Below are 26,798 nucleotides of genomic sequence, written 5' to 3'. Positions count from 1 at the left end.
ATTCACTTTTTTTGTTTGTCTTTAAGAGATGAGGTCTTGATATGTTGCCCAGGCCAGACTCGAACTCCTGGGTTCAAGTAATCCTCCTGTTTCAGCCTCCTGAGTAGCTGAGACTACAGCCCTGAGCCACTGTGCCCAGCTAATATTCACTTTTCTACCTAATTTTGCATTTGTGATTTAGTATTCCTTTTCATCAAGAGGGCCCCCATGTTATATAAGTTTCAGTCCCTACAAAGCTGTATCTGCCCTTTCATATACTATCCATGTAGTACACGGTCTTAGTGTGCATAATTACACAGGAAATCTCAACTAACGGATATCACATTACCATGTTTTGTTTTTTGTTTTTGTTTTGAGACAGAGTCTTGCTCTGTGACCTAGGCTGGAGTACATCTTGGCTCACTACAACCTCTGCCTCCTGGGTTCAAGTGATTCTCCCACCTCAGCCTCCTGAGTAGCTGAGATTACAGGTGCCCGCCACCATGCCTGGCTAATTTTTGTGTTTTTAGTAGAGATTGGGTTTCACCATGTTGGCCAGGCTGGTCTCGAACTCCTGACCTCCTCACGCACCTCGGTCTCCCAAAGTGCTGGGATTACAGGCATGGGCCACTGCTCCCAGTCACCATGATTCTTAATTAAGCAGAATGTTGTCTGCATGATGCTCTTAGAAGTAATTAATGAAATTAAAAGCATGAAAGCAGATAGTGGAGATTTCTATTTCAGAAATGTAGCAAGTACTTAACCTGGTCCCCAGACTTTTGTCCACCTGTATGCACAGAAAAATATGATAACAGCTAACACTCACATACTGTTTACTGTGAACTAGGCCCCATTTAGTCCTCGTAGCCACCCATTGGGATAGGTGCTAACTCATTTTACAGATTAAAAAAACAGCGGCACAGAGAAATCAAGCATTTCCAAAGTTACACCTAATATAAGGCACACCTGGTTTGTTGACTCAGGTCATCTAGGTCCAGAATTCAAGGTCTCCACCTCTATGCTGTTATCACCTATGTAGGGTTATTGTTGATGTGTGAAATGATGATCCAGTAGCACAGAAACAAATCATTACTTCGTTTTCTACTGACAAATATTGTCTTTTACTCTTAGCATTCTGGTTAAATAAAATCATGGTTGCTTTCCTTTCAGTTTCCTCCCTTCCTCAACCAGGAATGAGAGATATCCCTGGACATGCCTGACACATAGTCTGACACATTGGCAGGGGTTGAAGTTGGCTGAGTGGTACCCCGAAAGATATCAGGCCCTAATCCTCAGAGTCTGTGAATATTCTTCTATATGGTAAAGTTTTCAGAGATACATCTCAATTAAGGATCTTGAGAGGAGAAGATCATCTTGAATTATCTGGGTGGGCCCTAAATACCATCAAAAGTGTCCTTATGAAAGAATGACAGAGGGGAATTAAACACACAAAGGAGACAGCAATGTGAAGGCAGAAACAGAGACTGGAGTGATGTAGCCTCAGGCCAAAGAACAGGAAGGAACGCTTCCAGCAGAAGCTAGGAGAGGCAAGGGACTGATTCTCCCCCAGAGCCTCTGCAAGTAGTGTGGCTCCATTGACACTTTGATTTCACATTTCTGGCCTCCATAACTGTGAGAGAATACATTTCTGTTGTTCAAAGGCATTAAGATTGTGGCAATTTGTTACACAAGCAATAGGAAACTGATACATGGGTCAATATATAGCAGCCAAAACAGTTTAAACGCAATAATAGTCATAACTGCAGTGCCTTGCACCCTTGCAATGTACTGGGTATGTGCTGTGTAACATACAGTCCTCCATTTCATTCTCATAAGGTAAATGAAGAAACTGAGGCCACACAGCTACTAAATGGCAGAGGAAGGATTCGAATCAAGGTCTGTCCAACTCCAAAAACCATGAATAGAAAGATCACACTATACTGTAAATTCCAGCATCCCATAGACGGGATGATGGAATGTGGAACATAGACATTCATTCCACTAAAATGATATCCAAATCCTAACAGTTCTTAATGCTCGCTATGGGTAGATTTATTTCTTAAACTTTCCCTGTTTGTCCATACACCCTCTCTTATTTTGTTATCTGTTGGTTGCTCTTAGTGCCACTTAAAAAAAAAATGTCCAAATTACTATTAGCCTGTTTTCCCAATGAAGAAACTGAGGCACAGAGAGGTTAACTCACTTGCTGGAATCCTGCAGAGCCTGATCCTGGAAACTGTGCTCTCACTACTCTGATACATGCCCCTACGGAATCTTGGTCTGTGTCAGTAAAAAATATCTGGCAACTCAATACTTTTTTCTCATGTGACTTTTACTTTGTAGAGTAGGTGTATCAGCTCTCTGTGCACACTTAAAGGTTAATTAAACCACTACAAAATGCAAAAGCAGCTAGGTCTTTGTTTCCGAGGTAATAAAATCACAAAGGATTCCTGTTCAAAAATGAAGGCTATAATATTCTGTTGCCAGTGGGTTTTGTGCATTTTTCCTGTTTTAACAACGTGTACTTCTCTCTTCACCAGAAACATTAGGTCACAAAAGCCAATCTCATCTACATCTTTACAATGTTGTTTATCATCTTTTTGCATGCGGGAGATAGAACTGGTAATGAAACAGCCAAATTGGATTCCAGCTAGGATTTGTCCTGACTTAGAATACTTTCAGAATCCATTCAGAACGCCTCTGATTTATCATTAAGCCCCCAGAAGCCATTTATTTCGGGCCAGCTTTTCAGGGATAGGACATCAGTTGTGTGCTAGTTATTGGGAATTATAACACAGCTGATGAAGTGTGACAACACAGAGTCTATTGGATTCGCACAAGATTACAGAAGGGTGTTACAGAAGTCAACAGCTATTATGCTGAAAATGTCTCTGAGCAGAGAGAGAACATGAAAATAAGGAAATAGATTCTATCCTGCTGCCTGTCATCCCTCCTAGGGTCTTTGGGTTTAGTGTACATGAATTCCCCTCCCACAGTTCCTTTTCCTACCCCTGCAGTTTTTCAGCGTCTACTCCCGCCCACTCCCTCTCTCCCTCAAGCAGGTTATCATACAAAATTAGAAATAGGGAAAAAGGGTGGATTGATACTTATGGCTGTGCAGTGGTAGGTGGTTAATTCAGCCACATCATGGATACAGTTATGTTAAGCAAAGGGCAGACAGCATGTTATTAAATGAGGTTTTAGCTGACCCATAAAATCCAAAACACTTCAGAAACCAGGAATCAGTCTTGTCATACTCACTGTAGCATCCACTTGAAGGTGTTCTAGGTCAGTCTTCCGCCTTCCCACAGTGTATGTAGCATGCCCAGGAGAAGCTGGAGGAAAGGCAGTAGTGAATTGTTTCAATCTCTCTGGCAATATTTTCTAAAATTACCAATGTGCACACTTAGTGACCTAACGATTACACTTTTTGGTGATTTCATCCTAAAAGAAAAGCATGACCTAGTACATAGTAAAATATGTCCAAGCGTGTTTATTACAACATGATACCCCATGGTTAAAAAAAAATCTGGTAGGAAACAATCTGCATTTCTAGCAATAAGAAATGTCTGAAGAAAGCATGGGAAATATCTATCATGGAAAATCATGCAGCTATAAAAAAGAATGAGTTAGATCTATATGCATGAACCTAGAAAGATATCCACATAGATTATTAAGTGGGGAAAAAAAATCAGTTACAGAGTAACACACACAATACCGTATTATCAAACTTTAAATTTCTAGGGCTTTCCCCAGAGAGTGCCATCATATTCATATCATCTCTAAGTTTGAGGCAGCTCATCAGCATATCCATAATGCAAAAGGAAACTGGAATCACAAGTTGAGGTGGTTTCAATGCAGCTCTTCTTAGACAGGCAGATGGACTTCATAACATGTATGTGTCCTGCCCGAGCTTTTACTGCCCTAGTAATCCTCATAAACTAAAAATACCTCTCAGTCTCCAGAGAAATCTCTTCAAGTTGGGATTCTGGGGGAGGTATTAGGTTTAGGGGTAAGATGAAAGAAGGCATTTCAGATTTGCCTTTTCTTTTTTCTTTCTTTTTTTGTTTTTGATAGTCTCGCTCTGTCACCAGGCTGGAGTACGTGGCACAATCTTGGCCCGCTGCAACCTCTGACTCCCAGGTTCAAGCGATTCTCCTGCCTCAGCCTCCCGAGTAGCTGGGATTACAGGCACGTGCCACCACACCCAGCTAATTTTTGTATTATTAGTAGAGACGGGGTTTCACCGGGTTAGCCAAGATGGTCTCGATCTCCTGACCTCGTGATCCACCCGTCTCGGCCTCCCAAAGTGCTGGGATTACAGGCTTGAGCCACCGCACCCGGCCTGTGGCCATTAATTCTTAAAGTTTCAAGTCAAAGCCATTTTTACCTCATGCAAGCTGGGTTCCTTAGCTGATATCTTCTTCTACATCTTCTCTCTAGGCCCCCGTGGCTCCCTCTATTAAGGACAGGTGGTGAGCAGAAGTAGACAAGGCTTATAAGCCAGGCTGCTCCTCAAATGCAGCCATAGGAAAAGAAATCTGTGGGGTGTTTTAAACGCATGCCTGATATAAAGATAAACCTCGGGTATCATATATCAGGGGATCCCAATCCTCAGGCCACCTATGGGTACCAGTCCATGGCCTGTTAGGAACTGAGCCGCACAGCAGGAGGTGAGCAGCAGGCAAGCAAGTGAAGCTTCATCTGTATTTACAGCCGCTCGCCGTTGCTTGCATTGCCGCCTGAGCTCTGCCTCCCAACAGATCAGCAGCAGCGTTAGATGCTCATAGGAGTGCAAACCCTGTTGTGAACTGCACCTGCCAGGGATCTAGGTTGGACGCTCTTTAGGAGAATATAATGCCTGATAATCTCTCACTGCCTCCCATCACCCCAAGTTAGGACCATGTAACTGCAGGAAAACAAGCTCAGGGCTCCCACTGATTCTTCATTATGGTGCACTGTATAATTATTTCATTGCAATGTAATAATAAAGTGCACAATAAATGTAATGTGCTTGAATCATCCCAAAAGCGTTCTCCCCACCTCCACCCTGGTCTGTGGAAAAAACTGTCTTCCACAAAACCAGTCCCTGGTGTCAAAAAGGTTGGGAACCACTGTCTTATATGATATATAAAGTGCAAGTTCTATGTGTCCCAGAAAAGGATTTTAAAGGTAATTCATGGTGTGTATCATGGCGTGTATCTTATTATATATTAGTAATACTTTGAATGTGTAAAGTGCTTCTCCCTGTTGTTGGATTTATCTTTGAAGTAGCTTATAAAGGTAAAGATACGAGTATAGAAAACATTCCTTCACTGGCCCTATTTTATAAATGAAGGAACAGAGACTGGATGCAACATGTGGCAGATTATGCGAAAAATCTACTAGCTAAGCAAACGTAAGACTTCAGGTTCCCTGGATTCCAGGACAGTTGACTTCCCCATCTGAAGTGATACCTGACCACAATAGGTTTTAATCGTCAGCTTATAATGGTTCCTTTTACTCTGATAATATTGCTGATATTTCTAGAAATAACTTGTTCATCCATTTATTAATCTCATAAACCCCTGACTTGGTGAAAGGGAGTGGAAAGTGGTCAGAAATGGGGCTGGAACCATCATCAGGAAGCCAGAACCTCCACTGCCTGGAGAGTTCAGTTCAGTGTCAGGCCTTTGTCTTGAGGGCAATGGGAAACCATGCAAAGGTATTTAAGTTGGGGGAATGTGGTGATCAGTAGCATTTGGCAGCAATTACCCTGGGCTGGAGTGGGTCTGACAGCAATGGCAAATCTCGGGGCAGGAAATCCAGTCAGAAGATCATGACGATAAAGCAGGTGAGAGACGACGGTGTCTCAAGGGCAAAGGGGTTCCCATCACGACATGAGATGGCCACATCGTTCTTTCCCCAATACCACTGTTTCTAGACTTTTCCTTCTAGGAGGTCTGCAAATGTCTGTTATCGGGGGGAAAATCCGGCCCTGCTATTTCTCCAGCCTTCTCTTGTTCCCAGTCCGGCCCTGCCCCTTTAACATTCAGGAATGAGAGTGGAAGCAGAAGGCCCAGGTCCCCGCGGGTCCCGACGCCCGGATTCCACAGCTTGTGAGGATCCCTTGCGCATAGAGGGGGACGAGGCCACTGGCACTACGTCGTGACTTCACCAACAACCTGCAGTTCTCGTTAATGAGATTTCGCCAGGCCCCTTGGACTAACGCCAGGATTCTCGGTGCCCGCCCTCAGCGCTCTGAGATTAGACAATGCTCCACAGGCCGCAGCTCTCTGTTGACCAGCCGCAGCGCCGAGACCCGCGCACCCAAGCCTGCTGCCGCTAGCTCTCCCACAAGGCCGAGCGCGGCCAAAGGGCAGCCCCGCCCCCGCCACCTCCTGCAGCTCTATTGGCTAATTCACCTGCCACTCAGCCGCGCGACCTCGGCCTCGGGCCTGGAGGAGGGATCCCAAATCTCGGCTCGGCTCGGCTCCCGCTGCCTAGCTTCTGCTTGATGTTTACTGTGTTTGGCATCTCTGTTCCAATGCCAGCAGCCGTTTCGCGACCCACGGCGGACTTGCATAAACACTTTCTAGTTGGAATCTCACCCTGCGAGGTGGGCAGGGTGGTGATATTCCTGTTTGACGCCGACAGAAGTAAGAGAGATTGACTCTCAGAATCATGTGGCGGGATTTTAAAGGGGGATCTTAGTAGTGGCTCCAGACAGACCCGTGTTTTCTGCTTCTAGCATGAACTACGTCATTAAACACTTCTGAATTTATTTTGTCTGTGAAATGGGGAAAAGATAGCCACCTTGCATAACTGGTGAAGAATTCGTAAACTAACAGAAGAATCTAGTAAGAGGACTGGCCCGTGGTCGGCTCTCAGTGGTGTGTGTGGGGCTATGAACATTCCCAGGTCTTCTGACCTCTAGTCTGGGACTCTTTCTGCTAAACTAGTGATTCTCAGAGGTCCAGAGACTTCGGGAGATCCGGGGGCATCTTCAAGGGGATCCCTGAGTTCTAAACTGCAGAGGAACACTCTTAAGAGGGGTAATAAATATTTCCACCATATTATTACGGATAATATATATATTGTCATCTATTTGCCAAAGACTGTTGTAAGTGCTTGTATACATTAAGTCACTTAATCTTTACAGTGAACACTACGGTACATCCTATTATAATTCCCATTTTACAGGCAAATAAACTGAGGCACGGAGACGTTAAATACCTTTCCAGCTAAAAAGTGTGGGAGCTGTTTTATGTTCATGCAATCTAGCTGATAAAGCCACACACATTAGTGTTTGTACTATATATTATTGTGCAAGAGGTGTCTTTGATAATGATTCTTGAGTCACCATTTACAAGATGCCTCTGACTTTTATTAAACTCTCAAAGGGCAGGAGAAGAAAAAAAAAATACAGCAGAACCTAAACCCTAAATCAGAGACAGATTACATGCAGATGTACAAATGGAAGATTAGAAACCCAAGTTGTGGATACCATGTTTGGAATTCCGTTTTAGCTGAGTGCTTTGAACTATCACGTCCCTTGGTGGCTCCCTGGAGCTGCCCACTAAGGAAGAACGATTGAGTGACAGAATTGGAATGGAATGTAGCCATCATCTTATCTGACCACACAGACACCTCCCAGCAGATGAATGCATCACCTCCACATGATAATTTTGAAGACTTTCTGAGAAAGTGATAATATTAGCCTGTTACCTCACAATCACAAGGAACAGTACAGTGACTACAAACCCTATGTGCCTTATTCAACAGATGTCACAGAATAAAGAAAAAGACTGGGAGAGAGATGGGAGCTGATAGACCAGAGGAGACCAAAGACTTAAACTGAAGACTAAACCATGGGAAATGGGAGCAAGGACTTATTTGTTTAGAGGGTGAAAAGAGTGAATTTGCCTACAGGGCAAATCTGGAAGCAGCTCTCCCTGGGAGCCAGGTTCCCACTAAGGTGTCCTTGGCCTCTGCAGTGGTGGTGGCCTTGAACTACACAGCACACTTGCATACTCAGCTTCTGAATGTCCAGAGCAGTCCTGAGTCTTGCCTGAGAAAAATACTCAGGTTCTTGGGCTTCGCCTCTCCCTTCTGCCTTCTTTTCCTCTACCTTTCCAGGTCAGCCTGGGGAATATGGGGTGTGAGGAGGGAGGTAAGTGGAGGCTGAGTTTTGACCAATGTTATATGACATTTGAACCTGACCGATGGCAAAAGGAAGATCCTTTGGGAGGCAGGCCTATGTTCTCATCCCTTTTCCTGCCCCTTTGGTTCAGATAGCTGTCAATCATTGTCTCTGGGGCTGGTAAAGAACAGAGAGGGCACCGGACAACATCAGCCAAGTAAAAGTAGTGCTGGGGGTTGGGTCCCAAGTGATCTGTCAACACATCCTGAAATGGTATTTTGAGTGACCAGAGAAAATGCAGTCTCCATGAAGGAGAGAAGTCTAGGGTGATTCCTGCAGAAAATATTGGTTGTGAGATTTAAGGGGTGAAAGTGACATAGACAGGAAATGAGGCAAGAGGCTGAGAGTCAGTGGCACCACTTGCTTTGGAAATGGAGCAAAGGCTGTGAAGCTCACAAAAGCTTGGTCCTGGGGTGAGGTGTGGGGAGGGTTGGCCACGTAGGACAAGAGCAGGGCTGCAGAGTTAAAGGCCCAAGGACAAGCAATGTGACTCTCTTTCCAGAAAGATTGGGACCTCACCAAACTACCATCTCCCAAGCCCTTCCATCCAACAACTGGATATTCTCTCTATGGCATGAATAACAGTTATTGTGCCACTTGGTATACAAAGACAATTATTATACATTTGCTTTGTACTGGGCTTTTGCTGACTGGCTGTAAGTGCTAACCTTTCATAAGTGACTCTAAAAAGGATGATTTCTGCACAGCTCTCTAAGCATTTTTGGACCCAGTCAGGAAAGCTGAAAGAAGCAGCAGGCTTAGCAGATCATTCTGAATAGCTTTGGAGACATAAGCCAGGGAGACCCAGAATGAGGTAAGGAAACCAGTCTTCTCATTTGGAACCTAGAACATTTGAATATGGACACTTTGATGTTTACCTTGGCACCATTAGTATTGAGCAGGTTTGTTAAGTATTAGTTTGAACCATCTGAATGATGTGCTGATATTCAGCTGTTTTTGATGCACAAAACCTAGCAATTTCCTATGGCTGAATCTGATAAAATCCTGAGGTAATATGATACTCTAAGAGATGTTAACTTAGTTGACTAGGGGAGAAAACTGAGGAACTTTGGGGACCTAGGTCTCTAGGAGTGAGTGTTCCCAATTATAAAACAATTCATTAAAAAGAGGCTTGCAGGATCTCCAGTTAAAAATTCTAGTTTCATTTATTTATTCATTCATTGCAACAACATCAAAAATCATTGAGCATCTTCCATGTGTCAGCCACTGTGCTAGAAAGACAATAAAATGATGGTCACTGCCCTGAAGGAACACACAGAATAGCGGGAAAGAAGTGAGGATGGTGCAGTGGACAGGACTACAGGGAGGGCCCTGGGGAAACAGAAGAGGAACAGAGAGAATGATTCTGGGGAAGGAAAGGAGGAAGAGAAGGAGAGATGTGGTCTTAGCCAGAGGAGGTTTTGATGTGGGAAAGGCAAGTAATAATTAGCCAAATAGGCAAGGCAGGAAGGAAAGTTCCAGACAAAACCAGGCAGAGATGACCATATGATTTAAAGAAACAAGTTATATTTAGAGTGAATATAGGTGTATTAAGTCTACAGAAAGGCATTTATCAAAGGGCTTTAGGCGTCTCCAAGTCAGGAACCATGTCATATTTATGTTCATGTAGCCAGTGTTGTGTCCAGGACCATACCTAGCACATGGTAGGTGCTTGGTAGATACTGAAATAAACTGGCCTGAGGTAAAAAGCCTGAAATTGAAATATACCACAAATTTAAAAGAAGCTTTTTCTTTCCTGCTCCCATTAGTCTGAATTGATGAGGTTTCAATGTATTACTTGAAATGTTATGCACGAAAACATTCATTTGCAACCTATCTCTAGAAAGAGATGTGGTTATATAACCTTTTAATTTGTGTGTCTAAGTAGATTTCAAAAGTATGTCTTGCCTTGAGGACTTTCCTAAGTCTGTTCAATGCTGCTATAATAGAATACCTAAGCCTAGGTAATTTATAAAGAAAAGAGGTTTGTTTAGCTCACAGCTCTGCAGTCTGGGAAGTACGAGAAGCATGGTGCCAACATCTGCTCAGCATCTGGTGAGAACCACGTGCTGGATTAAAAAACATGGCAGAGAAGGTCACAGGGGAAGCAAATACTTGTGAAGAGAGGCAAAACCTAAGGGACTCTGGGTTTTATACCAATGCACTCTTTTGGAAATAAATCCACTCTCACAAGAACTAGTCTAGCCTCCCCAGAGCAGGAACTCAGTCACTTGGTGAGAACCATGACAAGTCATTCATGAGGGATCTGCCCCCATGACCCAAACACCTCCCATTAGGCCCCACCTCCCACCACCACCACAATGGGGGTCAAATTTCAACATGAGTTTGGTGGGAACAAATAAACCATATCCAAACCATAATACAGACTTTTTCAGTTCCTTATTTTGAATATTTAGTGTGTACTCTCCATAGGCCAGGTGATGTAACAGGCTTGTGACCACAGTGGTAAATAAGGCAAATATAGACCCTGCCTTGAGAGAGTTTAATATTTAGTAGATAAAGCAGTTATTATCTGTTAATTTGCCTGGATGAATCAGGGAAGGCTCTCAAATGGAGCAGCCTCTGGAAGATGAGGGCATTCCATGGAGGAAGGGCGGCATATGCGCCAGCATGAGGCGGGAGGAGAGAGCATGATGTACCTGGAAAAGAACAAATAATGAGTGCTACACGGGGCTATTGGAAACGAGGAGGAAATGTGGAAGAAGAAGTTAAAAAGGTGGGCAAGAGTTAGCTCTTGAAGTGTCTTGAAAAGGAGTTTGTATTTTATTTTGTAGTCAAAGAAGAGCCATTGGAGAATTTTAAACCAGGAACCGAAAATAGAGTCTGAAAATAGAGGCGCAGAGACTGGTAAGTTGGTGGTTGCCAATCAGTGGTCCAAGGAAAAGATAGATAAGCAGAGCCGTGATCAGCACCAGAGAGGAGGCAACAGAACAGAAGGGAGATGCTCAGGATACAATTGATGGGCTTCGAGAGTGACTGGACGTGGGGCACTGGAGAATAAGTGACATGGAGAGATCTAGATTGACCTCTGGGCCTACAGCTCAGGAAAGTGGGTGGGAGGTGGCATTCAGAGAGACCAGGAGCACTCCTCATCTTTCAGAGCCCAGCACATGATCAACAACAGCTGACTTATGAGTAAGATCTTGGGGTCCTTGAAACATCAAAACACTGATATTTTTAGAATTTTACATTCTTACTGCCCAAGGAAACCCCTTGCAAAGAAAAAAAAAAAAAACCTTAAGAAAAGTAAAAGTATTTAAAAGGCTCCAACTTCTCCAAAACACCTCCTCTTTTCTTACTCTCCCAATTGTACAGTCAAAGCAATAACAGCAGCCACATATTAAGTCATTACCATCTATAGCCAAATAACTACAAAACCACAAGAGGGCAATGAAAATGGCCGTAAAGGCACAGAGTAGTAATTAGTTTCCCATTAGCACCAGCTACACTAATGTCAACATAGAACAATTAACATTCCTAACCTCATAATTAGGCTATAACCTCTGCATGTCTTGCCAGAGTAGATTGATGAATGGCACAGGAGGAATAAGCAAAATAAGGCAGCCGTGCAGTGAGACCACTGCATCCTGACCTTGTCTGCGGGTGATCCACAGTGCTGTTGGATAGAAAAGCAGTGGGAGAACTCGGTTGTGATTTCCACTGATCTAGCCAGTCCCCAGCTAAAAACCATCTAATTCAGCTGCACTTTCTTTGAGTCCCAGGAAGTGAGTGTTTGAGTGGGAGAAAAGCTACAGCAGTAATAACACAGAAGGCAGAGTCCTTTTGCATTTATATATCTTTATTCTGTCCATCACTAGGCAACCATTCTTTGTGCTTAAAACTACACATCTTTGTACATGTGACACCTTCTTCTTTGAAGTAACCACTTTGGTTTACAGTGTGCTAAGGGATATCTATTCTATTTATTTCTGTTTAGGTCAACCGCAATGAAGACCAATCCATTTGACCTCCATCCTGGCTCATCTCCTCTGTGTTCTCATAGCATCATGTTACAGAATGGATCACAAATGCCTCTGCAGTTGCCTATTTATTTGTCCATTTCTCCCTCCAGACTGTGAGTTCCCAGAGGGCATGTCTTATCTATGTTAGTAGCTACATCTCCAGTACCTGGCTTTGTGGACAACACTCCATAACTGTTGGAGGAATGAATGAATGAGTGAGTGAGTGAGTGAATGTTTTCCCTGAAATTCAAGCCTTGGTGGTTGAACTTGTGATTATTTGGTTTACGGAACAAGCTAGGCTGATTGAATCGACTTGGGCAGGCAGAATTAGGCAAAATGTAACACAAAGAAGATGAGTACACCAGCCTCGCTGATTGAAGAGGTTAGCTGTGGATGAGCCAAGTGCCAGCTGCCAGCTGCAGTTGCAAGGCCATGTTCTTCTTCTAGCTAAGAACATTTCGTGGCAGAGACTCACTCAGGGGTCTGAATATCAGAATCACAACCAGAAAATGGCGTTATTACACAGGCAAAAAGTTGGCGGCTGTCTCCAAGTAACAGTGTCTAAGTTAGGTTCCCTAGAAGCAGAGTCTAAGACAAGGACTCTTGGTCAAGTGATTTACTGAGGTCATGCTCTCAGGAGAAAGGGAGTGAGAGGAGCCTAATAGGCAGGGAGAAAAGCTAGAGGAGAGCTCAGCTGGAGACTGACTGCAGCCTGATCACCTTGAGCTATGGGGTTGGCCAACCCTTTGTCTTTCTGTGTGGATCAGTCATTGGCTGTGGGCTATCCCCCTGGGGACAGGAACCATAACCTGCTAGTGAACACATCTCTTATTTCAGTAGAGAGCAATTCTCTGGAAAAGTGGGCAGCTGTGAACTGTTGACACTCAGTATCCAGAGCTGGAGGATGGGTGCATGGCTGGTAAAGGTGCTCTGGGCATGGCACCTCCAGCATCTACAAGAGTTGTATTGTGTAAAATATTGTTACAGTCACTTCTCAAAAAAAGACATTTATGCAGCCAACAGACATATGAAAAAATGCTCATCATCACTGGTCATTAGAGAAATGCAAATCAAAACCACAGTGAGATACCATCTCACGTCAGTTAGAATGGCGATCCTCAAAAAGTCAGTACACAACAGATGCTGGAGAGAATGTGGAGAAATAGGAAAGCTTTTACACTGTTGGTGGGAGTGTAAAGTAGTTCAACCATTGTGGAAGACAGTGTGGCAATTCCTTAAGGATCTAGAACTGGAAATGCCATTTGACCCAGCAATCCCATTACTGGGCATATACTCAAAGGATTATAAATCATTCTACTATAAAGACACATGCACACGTATGTTTATTGCAGCACTACTCATGATAGCAAAGACTTGGAACCAACCCAAATGTCCATCAATAACAGACTGAATAAAGAAAATGCAGCACAGATACACCATGGAATACTATGCAGCCATAAAGGAGGATGAGTTCATGTCCTTTTCAGGGACATAGATGAAGCTGGAAACCATCATTCTCAGCAAACTATCACAAGAACAAAAAACCAAACACCGCGTGTTCTTACCCATAAGTGGGAGTTGAACAATGAGAACACATGGACATAGGGAGGGGAACATCACACACTGGGGCCTGTTGGGGGGTGGGGGGCTAGGGGAGGGATAACATTAGGAGAAATACCTAATGTAGGTGACAGGTTGATGGGTGCAGCAAACCATCATGGCACGTGCATAACTATGTAACAAAACTGCATTCTGCACACGTACCCCAGAACTTAAAGCATAATGAAAAAAAAAGAGTTTAAAAAAAATATTGTCATAGCAATCACTACTGATTATTGAGCACCTACTATAAGCCAAATGCTGTGATAATTAGATGTATTTGCTCAGATACTCCTTTGGATACACCTGTTAGAAAGGTAATATATTAGCATTTTCATCCGACAGATGAGGAAACTCAGATTCATGCTTAGAATAATTCCTTTCTTTGTCTACATTCCTATGATAGAATCAGGATAGTGCTCATCCAACTGGCCTGAATTCCATGCATTCATTCTATTAATGAATTCCACCAATGCTTTTGAGCACCTATTACGTACCAAGACTAGGCTAGGCCCTAGGGATATATATCAGTGAAACGATAGTCTTGGATCTTGTCCTCAAAGGATAGGACTAAGCCCCAGGCCTAGATCCAATGTGATCTAATTAAAAAATATTATTTGGACATCTGCTATGTACATTCTGATTCACCATGCCCTGATCAAGAAAGCATCCAGACCCCATGCCTCTGTAAAAGTCCACTTGAATCCCTCACGTAAAACATGCTATTGGATTGGGAAAACTGTTTTCTTCATACAAACCAAGCACGGCAGGCACTCTCCCTGTGCATGAAGATTAAACTTGGTGATCTCTAAATTCCCTTCCAGCTATCACATCCTCAGATTCCCATCTCTGACCATCCACAGTACTCATGGCTACACCTTTACTGGGGACTGTGACGGTCTGTTTTATGTGTCAACTTGGCTAGGCTGTAGCCAGTTACTCAATCAAACACTTATCTAGGTGTTGCTATGGCAATATTTTGTAGATATGATTAACATCTACAATCACTTGACTTTAAGTAAAGGAGATTATTGTCACTAGTATGGGTGGACCTCATTCAATCAGTGAAAAGCCTTAGAAACAAAACTGAGGTTTCTCTGGGGAAGAAGAAATCCTGCCTGTGGAGTGTACCTTCACCTCTGCCTGAGTTTCCAGCCTGTCAGCCTTCACTACAAATTTTAGACTTTCAAGCCACCCCCACAATCACTTAAGTCAATTCCTTGAAATAAAACTCTCTCTCCCTCTTTCTCAACACACACACGTGCGCACACACACACCCCTCTCCTCTTGGTTCTGTTTTTCTGGAGAACCCTGAATGACACAGGGACTCATCTTGTACTTTTCTTCTTGTAAAATTGTCTGGTATATACAGTTTTACAGCTTCTGATGTGCATAGTTATGGCCCATCCAGGTTACTAGTAGGTAGATGAAGCCCATGCTTAGAACACCAACAAAACAAGGGTACCAGAACACGAGAAATGCTCGTCTTCAATTCAATTAACTTAACCAGAGTTTTGCAATAAGAACATGCAGAAATTTTGCTTACACATAAATTCTGTTTTTTTTTTTTAAGCATCTGTATATGGGTGGGAAGGACTATAATCATTTCAGGTTGGAGCCCCTAAATGTATTAATCCAGCTCTGTACATCTCCAAGTAGAATATAAGGTCCATGAGGTCAGAGGCCAAGCCTTGGTTTGTTTATAAGCCTGTAGTACCCAGTATGATGTTTTACAGATAATCACATACATAGGAGGTGCTGCATCAACCTACTATTTTCCTTTTGTTTTATTATCCAGAATATGTTAACTTTGGGAAATGGGAAAAACAGGCTCAGAGAAATGCAAATTTGTTTGTTTTTAGGAAAATTGATTTACCATCTCCAAAGGAGAGGCTACTTCCTCCATATGGCTAGATTTATTATCTAGAAAGCAGTCCAGAAACCAGCCCTTCTCTTGTTTCTGTGTCCATTGGCAGGTGCTGGGAGTCCAACTGACTGACATGTGTCAGGCTTTGTGAGTGTTTTAAGAGAGATTCATTTTGCAACAGCACATAGGCAGGCTGTCCCAAGCCAGCAGCAAGTATTGTTGGCAGTGGAAGGGATTAAAAGGACTTTTGCAGAGACTCAGAGTCTAGACTCTTTCTTGAACACAACCTGGAATAGCAGTGTGATGTGTAAACAGCAGGTGTCCAGTAAATTTGTGTTTATAGGCCAGCTGACCTTTGACCCCTGAATGATTAACACCCCTGATGGAGTACATAGAAAGGGGTCCAGATCCTTAAGCAAATAACTTCTGCTTCAGGTGAGAATCTATCAACTTGAAAAGAGTTGTTTTGACCATAAAAAGGGACTTCAGGTTGAGTCCAGCCTGTGGTAGGAACTTCCACTAACTTGAGTGTGCACCCTGGTGTGTCTCATCCCCAACCAAAGACAAAACTGGTCATGCAGCCTAACATTACAGAAATAGAGGATAGAACTCAGAGCCCAAGAGAAATATATGGAAAGGCTTCCAGAATAAGAAAATTAGGAGAATTATAAGACAACTGTGTGTAGGGGTACCCGAAAGGCACTGAAGAGAGAAAAGCAACATAAGAGCTGAATGAACTCCATCTCCCATGCATCTCTGAAAGGTTTTCCTGCAACTCCAGTAATGTTGCCCACTTTCCTGTGGGCCTTGCTGGCCCTGGCCTTCCCTCCTTCCATCCGGTCCCCTCCACACTGGCCAGAGTGAGGCTGTCTACGTCCTCTGTCTACCTAGAGCCGGTTATGTAAAGCCCACATCCTTCACAGGACACTCAGTAGCTTTCAGAACTAGCTATTCTCAGCCTCTCTCCAGCTGCATCCCCTCACTACGCCTTGCCCCAGATGCTCTTTGGTCGCACAGAACTACTTCACATTACTTTAACTACTCCATACCCTTCCAGCTTCCAGGCCAAAAATGCCTGCAGCCAACCTTTCAAAAGTTCACCAACCCTTCCAGGCCTAATTCAAAGGTAGCTCCCATCTCCTCTGGCTGAATCCATCAGCCTTTCTTTGATGCTTTCCTAATACTCCCTACTCTCCATGGATATTGTATTCCAATTATTTTTATAGTATATTCACACTTCAATTCTCAGCAGAATGTGAGCTCTTCAAAATCTCTGGGCAATGGTCCATTATTTTTAAAATTCTTGGTGTCTTGTTCCATACTTGTCACTTAGTGGGTCCTCAATAAATAGAGTTAGATAGATGAAGTATTCAACTGAGTGACCTATATTGCCAAGCCTGCCCTGCAGCTCACACTCCGAAATTTCTCTCAAGCTCCTCCTCCGTTTTACCCCATCTAAAAATTGATGCTCATTAGTGTGTCCGATGCTACTGCCGCAGATTTCCATATATGCCCTGTGCCTTCCACACAGACTCTGTGCTCATGTTGCAGGAAAATAAGCTTCACAGGCTGTACGCATCCAGCGCCAAGCAATGTGAATATGGGGTGTCCAATAAACACTGATTACGTTAACGATTTGTGATATTTTTCTGCCATTCAGTTATGTGCTTTGAGAAAAGAGATAATGGCACGGGGTCAAAGGCCGATCTGAATTGCAGGAAAATCCACTTGTTGGTTGGGGGCATTAGGTGCACCCTCTGCCTTCCTGCAGTCATTCTCTATCCACTGCGGGTGGGTGGCCCTCAGACACAAAGGCATCCATCCCACTGCAGGGCCCTGTTTGTGGAGGGGCTGATGAGTGACCTCTCTCAAGTCAGGTATAGCCCTTAGGCCAGGAGAGAAGCTGGAAACATGCTGTGGCGCCCAGTTCCAGGTCTCCAAAGACCTTACCTCATTTGAGTGGGGGTTGCTCTTCAGATTGAACTGAGGTGTAATTCAGCTTAAATCAACATTCAGGACGAGCCATAACTAATGACAGCTTTTCATTGCTGCTGTAGCTCCATAAGCAAGATTATCTTAGCAATTAGAGGGTAATTATTGTCTACAATCAGAAGGGGAGAAGTGTCAGAACAAGGCCGGCAGAAGTGGTCACATGGTGGATAATTTATTAGATGGTGAGTGGCTGTTTTTCTCTCTCCAGGCCTTTGTGAGAAAAACACCCAAATGCCACAAGTGCATCCCCAGGGAGCTGCAGGGTGGCAGGAGCCGAGGATGCAAAAACATAATTGCCTTCTATCTACTCTGATTTGAGCTTCATCAAATCCTTTGGCTCCCAAGGTATTCTGCAGCAGATGTGTGCACAATATTCCAGCACTGGGACTTGTGTCTGCAGGTACTGCTGGGGGCCCAAGAGTCTGAGGGTCTGCAAAGCCTCCAAGCCCTTCCCCTTCCTCCCAGGCCTCAGGGCCTGCGCTGGCCACCCTCCTATACAGCCCTTACTTGGCATTCTTGCTAAGTTCTTTGGGGGCTCCAACCTTGACTCTTTTCATTCCACGCTGATTTCTTCTGGGCTCTGCGCCTCGGGGGAGAACTTGCAATGCTAGTAATAAAGAAAGAGCGCTCATGATTAAAAAAATGAATTTTCCTGTCTTAGGAGAGAACAGCAGAGCTTAAGGGCTTTCATAGGATTCTGAACAGCCACCTGTCTTGTCGGGCCATTGTCCACCCATGCATCCATCCATTCAGTAAAACTCTTTTGTGCTCACTGTGCTCAAAAAGCAAGAAGGTTTTGCCCCAAGGTAGTTCACAGCAAAGTGAAATACAGACTAGAAACCAGATAAGCACCATGCGGTGATTTGAAAATAAAAGATCATTCTCCTCTACCACAAACCATGAGGCCTTAGGGAGACACGGGTATACACACACCCTCCCCGATGACAAAGCAATAGCTTATACATGGGATTTCAGCTTCCCTGGAGGAGCTAAATAAGTGAACCTACTAATGCCAGTGTTTGGTCACATAGAAGGCACTGAAAAACCTATGATGACCAAAAAGGTCAGTGGTTGCCCCACCCTCCAACACTCACCCATACACACACACTCTTCTCTGATTTGACCAAGCCATTCTATTGCACCTCTCTCACACAATAGGCTGTTTCATACCTTTGCTATCTTTATGTTTGTCTTCCAGGGCTGCTTGGTGAGACCTCAGCAGCTTTGCAACCTGCTTTTCTAGAGACCTCTCCAGAATCTCCTGGCCAGGTTCAACCTCTGCCATTACTGTGCATTGTCCAAATCTTCCTTGCACTCAGCACCCTGGAGCATGTATGTGTGATCTCAGGCCAGCCAGTGAATGTGCACTTGGAAAGCTCACTCATCCTTAAATCCATGAGGCCCAGAACAGAAACAATCAGATGTTCTGAAAAAGTATCAGTGTTAAGTACTCAAATATCTTCTTGTTAAAATATTCTTCTTGATCTGTCTCTCATATTCAATCATTCACTAACTCAATTTCAGACATTTATTGAGCACCTACTATGTGCCAGATATTATGATCAGCCTACCTGTCATGGTCTCTTTTGGAAAGAATCTTCTAAACCTGCATCTTAAAATTACCTTTGGGGGTTGTGCTGATAGTGTGTATTCAAGTCTTGTGGTGAACAGGAGGAAAAATATATCATCTTACCTTTGCAGAGGTTATTTATTTTTTATAAAGCATCTTCAAACCCTTTGGTTAAGACCTCTCACAGTTGAGCAAGTAGAGTTGTCCTGAATTCTAATATAGGGAACCATGGGAGGCAACATGGTTTGAAAATCTGAGCTGTGTGTCTTCTCTGGAGAGAGCACATGCATCCACTAGCTCCTGACTCCACTTTGAAACAGGGATGAATAATAAATGGCATCAGTGCCACTCAAAGAGTTGTAAGTGGCAGCAAGCTATTCCTCTGCCTAATGATCACTTTGTGTATTCATTTTCCTCTTTTCTCATTTTGATCTCTCCCATTTCCTATCTTCCCTTGCTTTCTGCTTTCTCTCTTTCTGATGACTTTATTCTTCCATACATTCATGCCCTTGAAGGGCATTACTTAACACCCACCACTAGGCACTCAAGAGGTTTGCTTCCCCTTTGCTTCTAGGCTGGATTAAACCCATGTTCCAGCATGTGGTATGGGAGGCAGGGAGGGCCAGAACTGGCACAGCCTCTGTGTCTTCAGGCTGCTGATCATTCCATTCCACACCAGACTTTCTGAGGTGAACAAGCTAAACCAGTGGCACAGGTCTGAACTATAAACAAGGCAGCACCCAGGAACAGGCCATTGTTGCTTTGTCTGGGTTGAGCACTTAGCTTTGTACAAGTCAGACAAGACACCTGAACATGGAGCCTGGGCTCCTGCCCAGGGTTTCATTCTCACTGTCGCTAAGCCACAGAATGGGAGCAGAAAGGCAATGCTTGCTTTCAACCGCCGTGCACACAGAAAAGCCTCCTCAGCCCAGCATCAGCTTCCCTAAACACCACCCAGAGGGCAGTGAATGTTGATTGACTTGTCCTGATTTATTGGAGCAGAAGAGGAAAAGAAATGACAGGCCCTAAATGTCAAGGCAAGGAGGAGTGTGGCTGGCCGTAAAGAGAGCCGAGAGTGTGCACTGGGATGGGTCACATGACTAGGATTCTCAGGCCAGGAGAGACCAGAAGCCAATTCAAGTGGGAGGTGTCAGAAACGCAAAGTCGGCTGTAAAAATGTCAAGAGCAAGGCAGGGAATAAGGCAAAGGGAAGAGTGCCTTCTGTTTTGTGGGAGGCAGGTTACAAAATGTTAGGAGTGCACATTTACTTTCATGTGTCTGTTTGGTTGCAAGTCGAATCTGCTGTCTGCTGGAGCTCGGGAGAACTGATGGGAATGCATCATCCAGAAACTGGATCCTACCCCAGGGAGTTCTGATGCTACCTTCCTATGCTGCAGAGGACTCTCCTGCTGCAGCACTAATATTTAGATAGAAAGTCAATCCAGACATGCGCCGTGAAAGTGAGCTCTTACAGGCGTGGCTTGCCCAGTGAAAGGTAATGAGGAGTAGCTGAGGCTGCACCTGCTCAGGAGCCCATGTGCTCAACAAGAAAACTCCAAGCTGGCTTCAATTTGGCATTGTTTTTAATGAACATTCACTGTTTTAATTCCATTCACTGTTTCTTATTTATTTGAGATGGGGTCTCTGTCACCCAAGCTGGAATGCAGTTGTCATCTTAGCTCGCTGCAGCCTCAAACTCCTGGGCTCAAATGATCCTCTCACCTCAGCCTCCCCAATTGAGACCACAGGCATGCACCCATCTTCATTCTGTTTCTTATCCTTGCTGGCCTACTGGAGGGGTCCTCCTGGAGAGGAGATTCTTCCAACATGGAAAACTCTATAATTATTTCTACCAGAGCCACAGTCTTCCTGGCCAGTGGCTGAAAGGGGGCAATGCCCAACATGGAAATGCATACCTGCCACTCAGCAGGAATCTGGCGGGGCTGAAAACCCACCACATACAAGGCACTCTCAGGAGGCAGGAACTGGGCCACTGTCTTAGTTTCGATTCCTGACACAGGAATCTAGATGCAAATGTTTACTGGGGATATGACCCCCAGAAACACAGTGAGGGATTGGAGAAGCAAGATAGAGAGAGGCGGGTTAGCCAGTAAAGGGGGTATTCATGAGCAGGATGCTGCACAGAGCACTTGGGTTTTACTTGCCCTGGAGTCCCTCTCAAAGGCTCAGTAGAAAACACGTCGATTTTCCTGTTGGAGAAAAAAAAAGACTTTATTATTTTTTTTAAACCAGTTCCATCCTTCATTGGTTAAGGGTTGCTCCAGGCACCTTTAACTCTGATGCTCTTCTGGGCTTCCCCATGCAGGGGCTTAACAAATTTCTGTGGCCAGAGAGAGTCATCAGGCAGAGATGCAGAAGCATCTCTGGGTAAGAAGCCACAGTGTGTCCATGAAGCTGCAGATGACCTGCAAGGGAACCTGTTCCATCCACCTGCCACAGCCATCATGACAGTAATGTCTTCTCATCTGTGTGCCCAGATATGTGCACATGTGCATGCACACACACACACACTCACACACACACAAATGCAAATTGTTGTACCCTTTTCTCATTTGCACTCGCCCCCACCATGACCACGTAAAAATAGAGTCTCCAAATAGTCTCAGCCCTGCTGAGCCATATAGCCTTGCCTGCAATATGAGCAAGTAGAAACAGTATATGTAGCCTCCCAGGCCCCAGCTACTCCAATGTAAATCCATGCCAGTTTCTAACTTCAGCCCAGCTGGAAAGGCTAGGACTTGCATTGACTGTTTTCCTTAAGCCCTGCTGAAGGGCAACATGGGGTGATGGGAAAAACTGGAACAGATGTCAGGAATTTGAGGTTTCTTGTGTCCTGTCTGCCAGTAAGTTACATAACTTCCTTAGTTGACTTTTAGAACTTAGTTTCTCCCTTGGTAGAACTAGAGTAATAATACCCACCCTATTTGCCTCTAAGAGTTGTAGGAAGACCCAAAAGGAGCCAATTCACGTACCTGCGATCACCTTGACATGCCAGGGATATTCCTCGCAAAGCCTTATCCTGCTCAGTCTTCACCTAATTACACTGGTTTTAGGCTTGAAGCAGGGACCTTGCTGGCTGACCTCTCAAAGCCTCCCTTTCCCTTGTTCCCAAGTGTAGCATTCTGTTTTGGGAGCACAAAATGTCCTCTGGTCTAGAGGAAGCTAAGCCACTGTTTGTAATCAGTCCAAGCAGATCAAGTTAAGGACCAGGCCATTTTGGAGGCACACAAGGAGTCCTCTTGGCAGATGGGCATGACAGGCTTGCTTGCAGCCTGAGTGGTGAACAGCCCCTTCCATCTCTTCATTTGCTCATATCAAATAGCAAATTCCAGAATCACTACACAGAGTGGTGGATGGGGCAACACAACTTCTCCAAAATATTAATAGGCACCCATGAGGGCACCAGCTGTTGTGCCTAGTCTGTGTCATTAAGGCCTGAGTGATGTCAACAGAGAAGCCATTGTTGGCTGGACCTGTCCCCTCCAGCTCAACCAGGGAGTGTTTGTTAGTCACTCAGGAAGAGCTGCCCTAAAAGGTGAGTTTGTGGTTCTCAAAGGTGGGAAACACTAACAGTTCTTGAAGAGGACTCAAGGTTTATTGGACCATCAAATACTGGAGTTGATGCTGAAGTCTGTAACAATGGTAACAATATCCAACGTGTATTCATTGTGAGCTCAGCCAAGATCTCTGGGGAGTAATGAGGGGAAGGGTGTTGAGCCCTTCTACACAGGCTCAGAAAGAAAGGTTCTCATCATCCATTTAGAAACAATGGAAGCAAAGGAACTCTCTGGGACAGAAACTTTGTCAGTCAGGGAGAGGCTTGAAGGAGACTCTAAATGGTGCCCAGAATGAATTCCCATGTAAACCTAAAGAATGCTGATGGGGAGAAGCCACTGCTCATTCTCCCTTTTAAGCCAAATAATATCCTCCTGCCGGAACAGAGTTGTTCTTGGCACTTGGAAGTAAATGTGAGGAGGGAATCAAAACACAATGCCTGAGAAAGAAAGCCATAAGAAATCTGAAGGCCAGGACGTGGTGAAAAGTAATAAAGACAGATGGGTCAGTGGCAGGAACAAAGATTAACTGTACCAGAGGAGATGGCGCTTTGGCTCTGAAAATAGGGATGAGCCAAAGCCGGAAGTGCTGCAGAGACACACGTGTCCTTCATTTCCACCCTGAAGGCTCAAAGGAAGGCTGCTGCCCAGCCACGCGTAAGCTGCAAGACCGGCTTCTGGAGGCTGGGGCCTCCTTGCCCTAATCCTGGAAGGATATTCCACGTCTAAATCACTGAAGCTTCATCCTATGATGCAGAAGCTCTCCCCTTGTGAACAACCAACACAGGAAGTAGTGAAAACCTGGTAGAGAGAATATTCTCTTTCACCACCTTCAGTTATACCAGAACTGCCTCCAGGGACTTTGGCAGGTTTGACAAATGGCAGAATAATTTAGAAGATTTTCTTTGTTGGCAAAGGAAAGCCAATGGTTGGGCACAAACATGCTGCTGCGGTTGTTTGTACAATGAAGCTCTAGACTGCAGGCAGAAATGTCAGGTTCCTTTCAGCTCTCTTCAGAGCTAATCTAGTTCCCACGTGCAAACTCAATCTGTAGCATTTGGGTAAAGAATACTCAGTCCTCTGCCATGACAAGAACAAATTCATCACCCACACCATACATTGTAGCTAAGGGCATCATTGTGCCCACATGAATCACCAGGCAGAGACGGCTGCCGACTCTGAAATTCTTTACTCATAGAAGACTCACGTACACTAATAGTGACTATTTACGCAAGCACATTTCTCCAGGTGGCCTGGAGCAGTTTACAAGATGCTGGCTCATTCTTCATCATGTCACTTGGAGGGAGAGCAAAAGGTGGGGAAAGAGGAAGGGCCGGCATCATCATCTTCATTTTATGTGGGGAAACTGAGGCTCACACAAGCCGTAAAGTGAAATGTATAGACATTTATGAGTCAGAAATTGACCATGGAAGAGGCAAAATGAGCTCATCTGAATCATGAGTGGACTATGTCTTGCCCAACAATTTCATGCAGCTCTTCCAACACAACTGTTTTGATACAGCAGCCTCAAAACAAGCCAAAATTCAGACTCGCTGTATTTGGTTTATAACCAGTTTCCCATCTTTCATTCCTTCTCTGACTTATACCTGATTTCTGAATTTGGTTGACCCTGTTTTTTGTTTGTTTGTTTGTTTTGTTTTACTTTAAAAGACCCTCAACCCTCCTGGGGTCCTGACCTGCTATTTCTTTCATTTTGAACCTCTACCAGTCCTTTCTTTCATCTGTTCCCAATCCTTATACCCTTGATGCCTGGAGGTAAGATTGACAATGGGGTGAAGATCAAGGTTGAGGCAAAGCTCACAGATGGCCTGCAAGATGCCTGTTTTACTCATCATTTATTTTTTAAAAAGCTGAACATTTATCGGCTGAATTTTTGAGCCATACCAAAATATCCTCATGTCAAAATAGCTGCAGTAAAGTGGTTCTATTAAAATAGCTGCCTCCAAGGAACTGAGAGTGGAGATGTCACCTGCTTCTGGCACCTGACTTTGGTCCTCTTCTGCGTGGCATTGCCTTCTGCTCTGCTGGATTCTGGTGTGTGGCTCATCAGAGGAGGCACTAACACCAGGGCTGCCTTTTATCTTGCTGATCCAAGCGAGGACTATGTAGGTGTCCAAGATGAAACTCATCCAGAAGCCGAACAGGATGCTAATGGCATGGCCACGTGTTTCTAGCACACCATGAGGCAGCTGGCTGGCATCAGTCCTCTCCCCAGCCTCCATCCCACCCCCATCCACCCATAAGCTCTTCTTGGTCACAAATGCAATTCTTTGATGGTGCCAGACAGCCAGATGATGCTGGAAAGAAGAAAGAAAAAGAAAAAGCAGGTTTCTAAATTAAGCACAAGGCTCGTTTATAAAAATAAATAGCCACAGCCTAGCAACGTGCTCACAGCTCAGCTTTCCTCCGTAATAAAACCTCTGTGGCTGAAGCCTGGGATGACACAGCCTTCAGAGGGCCCCACGCCCTGGCCCTCCTCATGCCCTGGCCCCTCCCAGGGTAGTACTCATCTGGAGAGTGCTGACAATGGTACTTTGAGGGCCCCATTCTTCATTCAAGGCCAACCAAGGGCCAGACTCCAAAAAGCAGAAGGAAGGCAGAGCTTAATGAGGCCCATGAACACTTGCAGACTCTTGGCAGCAACTAATACATCTGTAGCAAAAGTGGTCGAAGTTCCTTGGGCTACTCAGTTGAAACAGGAACTCCTCCTTAAGACCATGTCTTCTTTGTTCACCATTGAACAGTACTCAGCTTAGCACAGGGCACATATTGAGTACTCATTCACTATGTGAGGGCAGGCTGGTTAGAGGTATAAATGAGTGAATGAATGCTGCCATCCCATTATTGATGCTCCCCAAACTCTTCACTACAAATGGAGTCAGTTTCAGAATCCAAAGAGAGGCATCCTTCTCCTGATTATGACATGCACCAAAGAGGCATCCCCTGAGCTGGATGTTTAAATCCGAACCCACAGCTGAAGTGAGCACCAAGATGTACTGAACAAGTGTAGGCTCTTACTGACTCAAGTGGTGAGGCTGTTACAATGGGCAAGGGCAGAGGGCATGGGATATGTAAGTAGCTATTGTTAGCATTCCTGAATCTTCTCCTGTTCTTTAGGCAGCAGCAGCTCCAAGGGTGAGCTGTTACTCAGCAGAGAAATGGCAGGACAAAATAGTACATTTGCTTCTGGTCTTAGTCCTGTTGGAACACAAAAAGTGGAGTCTTCAATGCTGTTGGAGGCTCAACAGGTCAAATACATCAGTAATAGGCATGGTATGAAAGATTTAATCCTGCTACCGACTCCCCCAAGTCATGGAGTGGTTAAGTATGGCGGGGGTCATACGGAGACAGTCCTCAGAATACTGAAAATTTGATCATCCTGAATCCCATAAGGATCCTTGTGAGGTTAGAAGGGGCAATGTGACTCCACTTTGACACCTGAGAGCAATTGCTTTGATGAGTTTCTACGTATTCCTTTGTGATCAGAGAGTGGTACAGGACAGCATGTAAAAGTCATAAATCACCATCTCAGAGCAGGGCAACTTAGTTACAACATTTAAAAAGAACAGAGAAGTTGCCACACAGCATCATTTAGAAATCTGTCTTCAGGCATCTTTGTCTGGCCTGGCTGGAAACAGTAAAACCATATTTATGTCAGTGAGAAAAAGGTTCTTAATTAAATTCAAATGTATAAGAATATATCCTAGGTCTACTTTTGGAACAATAATCTGGGAACAACAAAAAAAAATCCAAACAGCAACAAAACTGGTACAATAGCATTTAGCTTCACACAGCAGCATATAATAGAGAAGCAGCGGCCGGGCGCGGTGGCTCAAGCCTGTAATCCCAGCACTTTGGGAGGCCGAGGCGGGCGGATCACGAGGTCAGGAGATCGAGACCATCCTGGCTGACACGGTGAAACCCCGTCTCTACTAAAAAAATGCAAAAAACTAGCCGGGCGAGGTGGCGGGCGCCTGTAGTCCCAGCTACTCGGGAGGCTGAGGCAGGAGAATGGCGTAAACCCGGGAGG

General features: G+C 44.5%; 1 protein-coding gene and 3 long non-coding RNA genes across 5 annotated transcripts in view; 1 reads left to right on the top strand and 3 right to left on the bottom strand.

The window, feature by feature from the left end:
• Positions 1-6,289, bottom strand: part of LOC104666067 — a 44,873-nt gene extending 38,584 nt beyond the window's left edge. The window contains exons 1-2 of the long non-coding RNA XR_748499.2: positions 5,734-6,289; positions 3,241-3,314 (exon numbers count right to left, since the gene is read on the bottom strand). This is a non-coding gene — a long non-coding RNA (uncharacterized LOC104666067). The remainder of the gene's footprint in view (positions 1-3,240; positions 3,315-5,733) is intronic.
• The window catches only part of LOC104666068, a 41,769-nt gene extending 23,532 nt beyond the window's left edge, over positions 1-18,237 (top strand). Inside the window, exons 1-5 of one of the 2 annotated variants that reach the window (XR_748500.1) lie at positions 6,482-6,851; positions 7,744-7,924; positions 10,957-11,029; positions 12,120-12,257; positions 17,811-18,237. This is a non-coding gene — a long non-coding RNA (uncharacterized LOC104666068). Of the gene's footprint in view, positions 1-6,481; positions 6,852-7,743; positions 7,925-10,956; positions 11,030-12,119; positions 12,258-17,810 lie in introns of those variants that run through there. The other variant, XR_748501.1, reaches the window with a different exon arrangement.
• Positions 10,646-22,366, bottom strand: LOC104666069. Its single transcript, XR_748502.1, has 3 exons — positions 22,166-22,366; positions 18,110-18,209; positions 10,646-10,821 (listed from the first exon to the last, which is right to left on the bottom strand). It is a non-coding gene; the product is annotated as an uncharacterized LOC104666069 (long non-coding RNA).
• A 337-nt stretch (positions 22,367-22,703) lies between these two features.
• Positions 22,704-24,990, bottom strand: SMIM2 (small integral membrane protein 2). Its single transcript, XM_010368073.2, has one exon. It carries the CDS (start codon positions 24,988-24,990, stop codon positions 24,604-24,606), a length of 387 nt encoding a protein of 128 aa, XP_010366375.1. The 3' UTR covers positions 22,704-24,603.
• Between the last annotated feature and the right edge of the window lie 1,808 nt (positions 24,991-26,798).

This window comes from Rhinopithecus roxellana, chromosome 18 (assembly GCF_007565055.1).
Source record: "Rhinopithecus roxellana isolate Shanxi Qingling chromosome 18, ASM756505v1, whole genome shotgun sequence".
Taxonomy (NCBI): Eukaryota; Metazoa; Chordata; class Mammalia; order Primates; family Cercopithecidae; genus Rhinopithecus; species Rhinopithecus roxellana.
The sequence above is the reverse complement of the archived record's forward strand: the minus strand, read 5'-3'. Positions and strand labels throughout refer to the sequence as shown.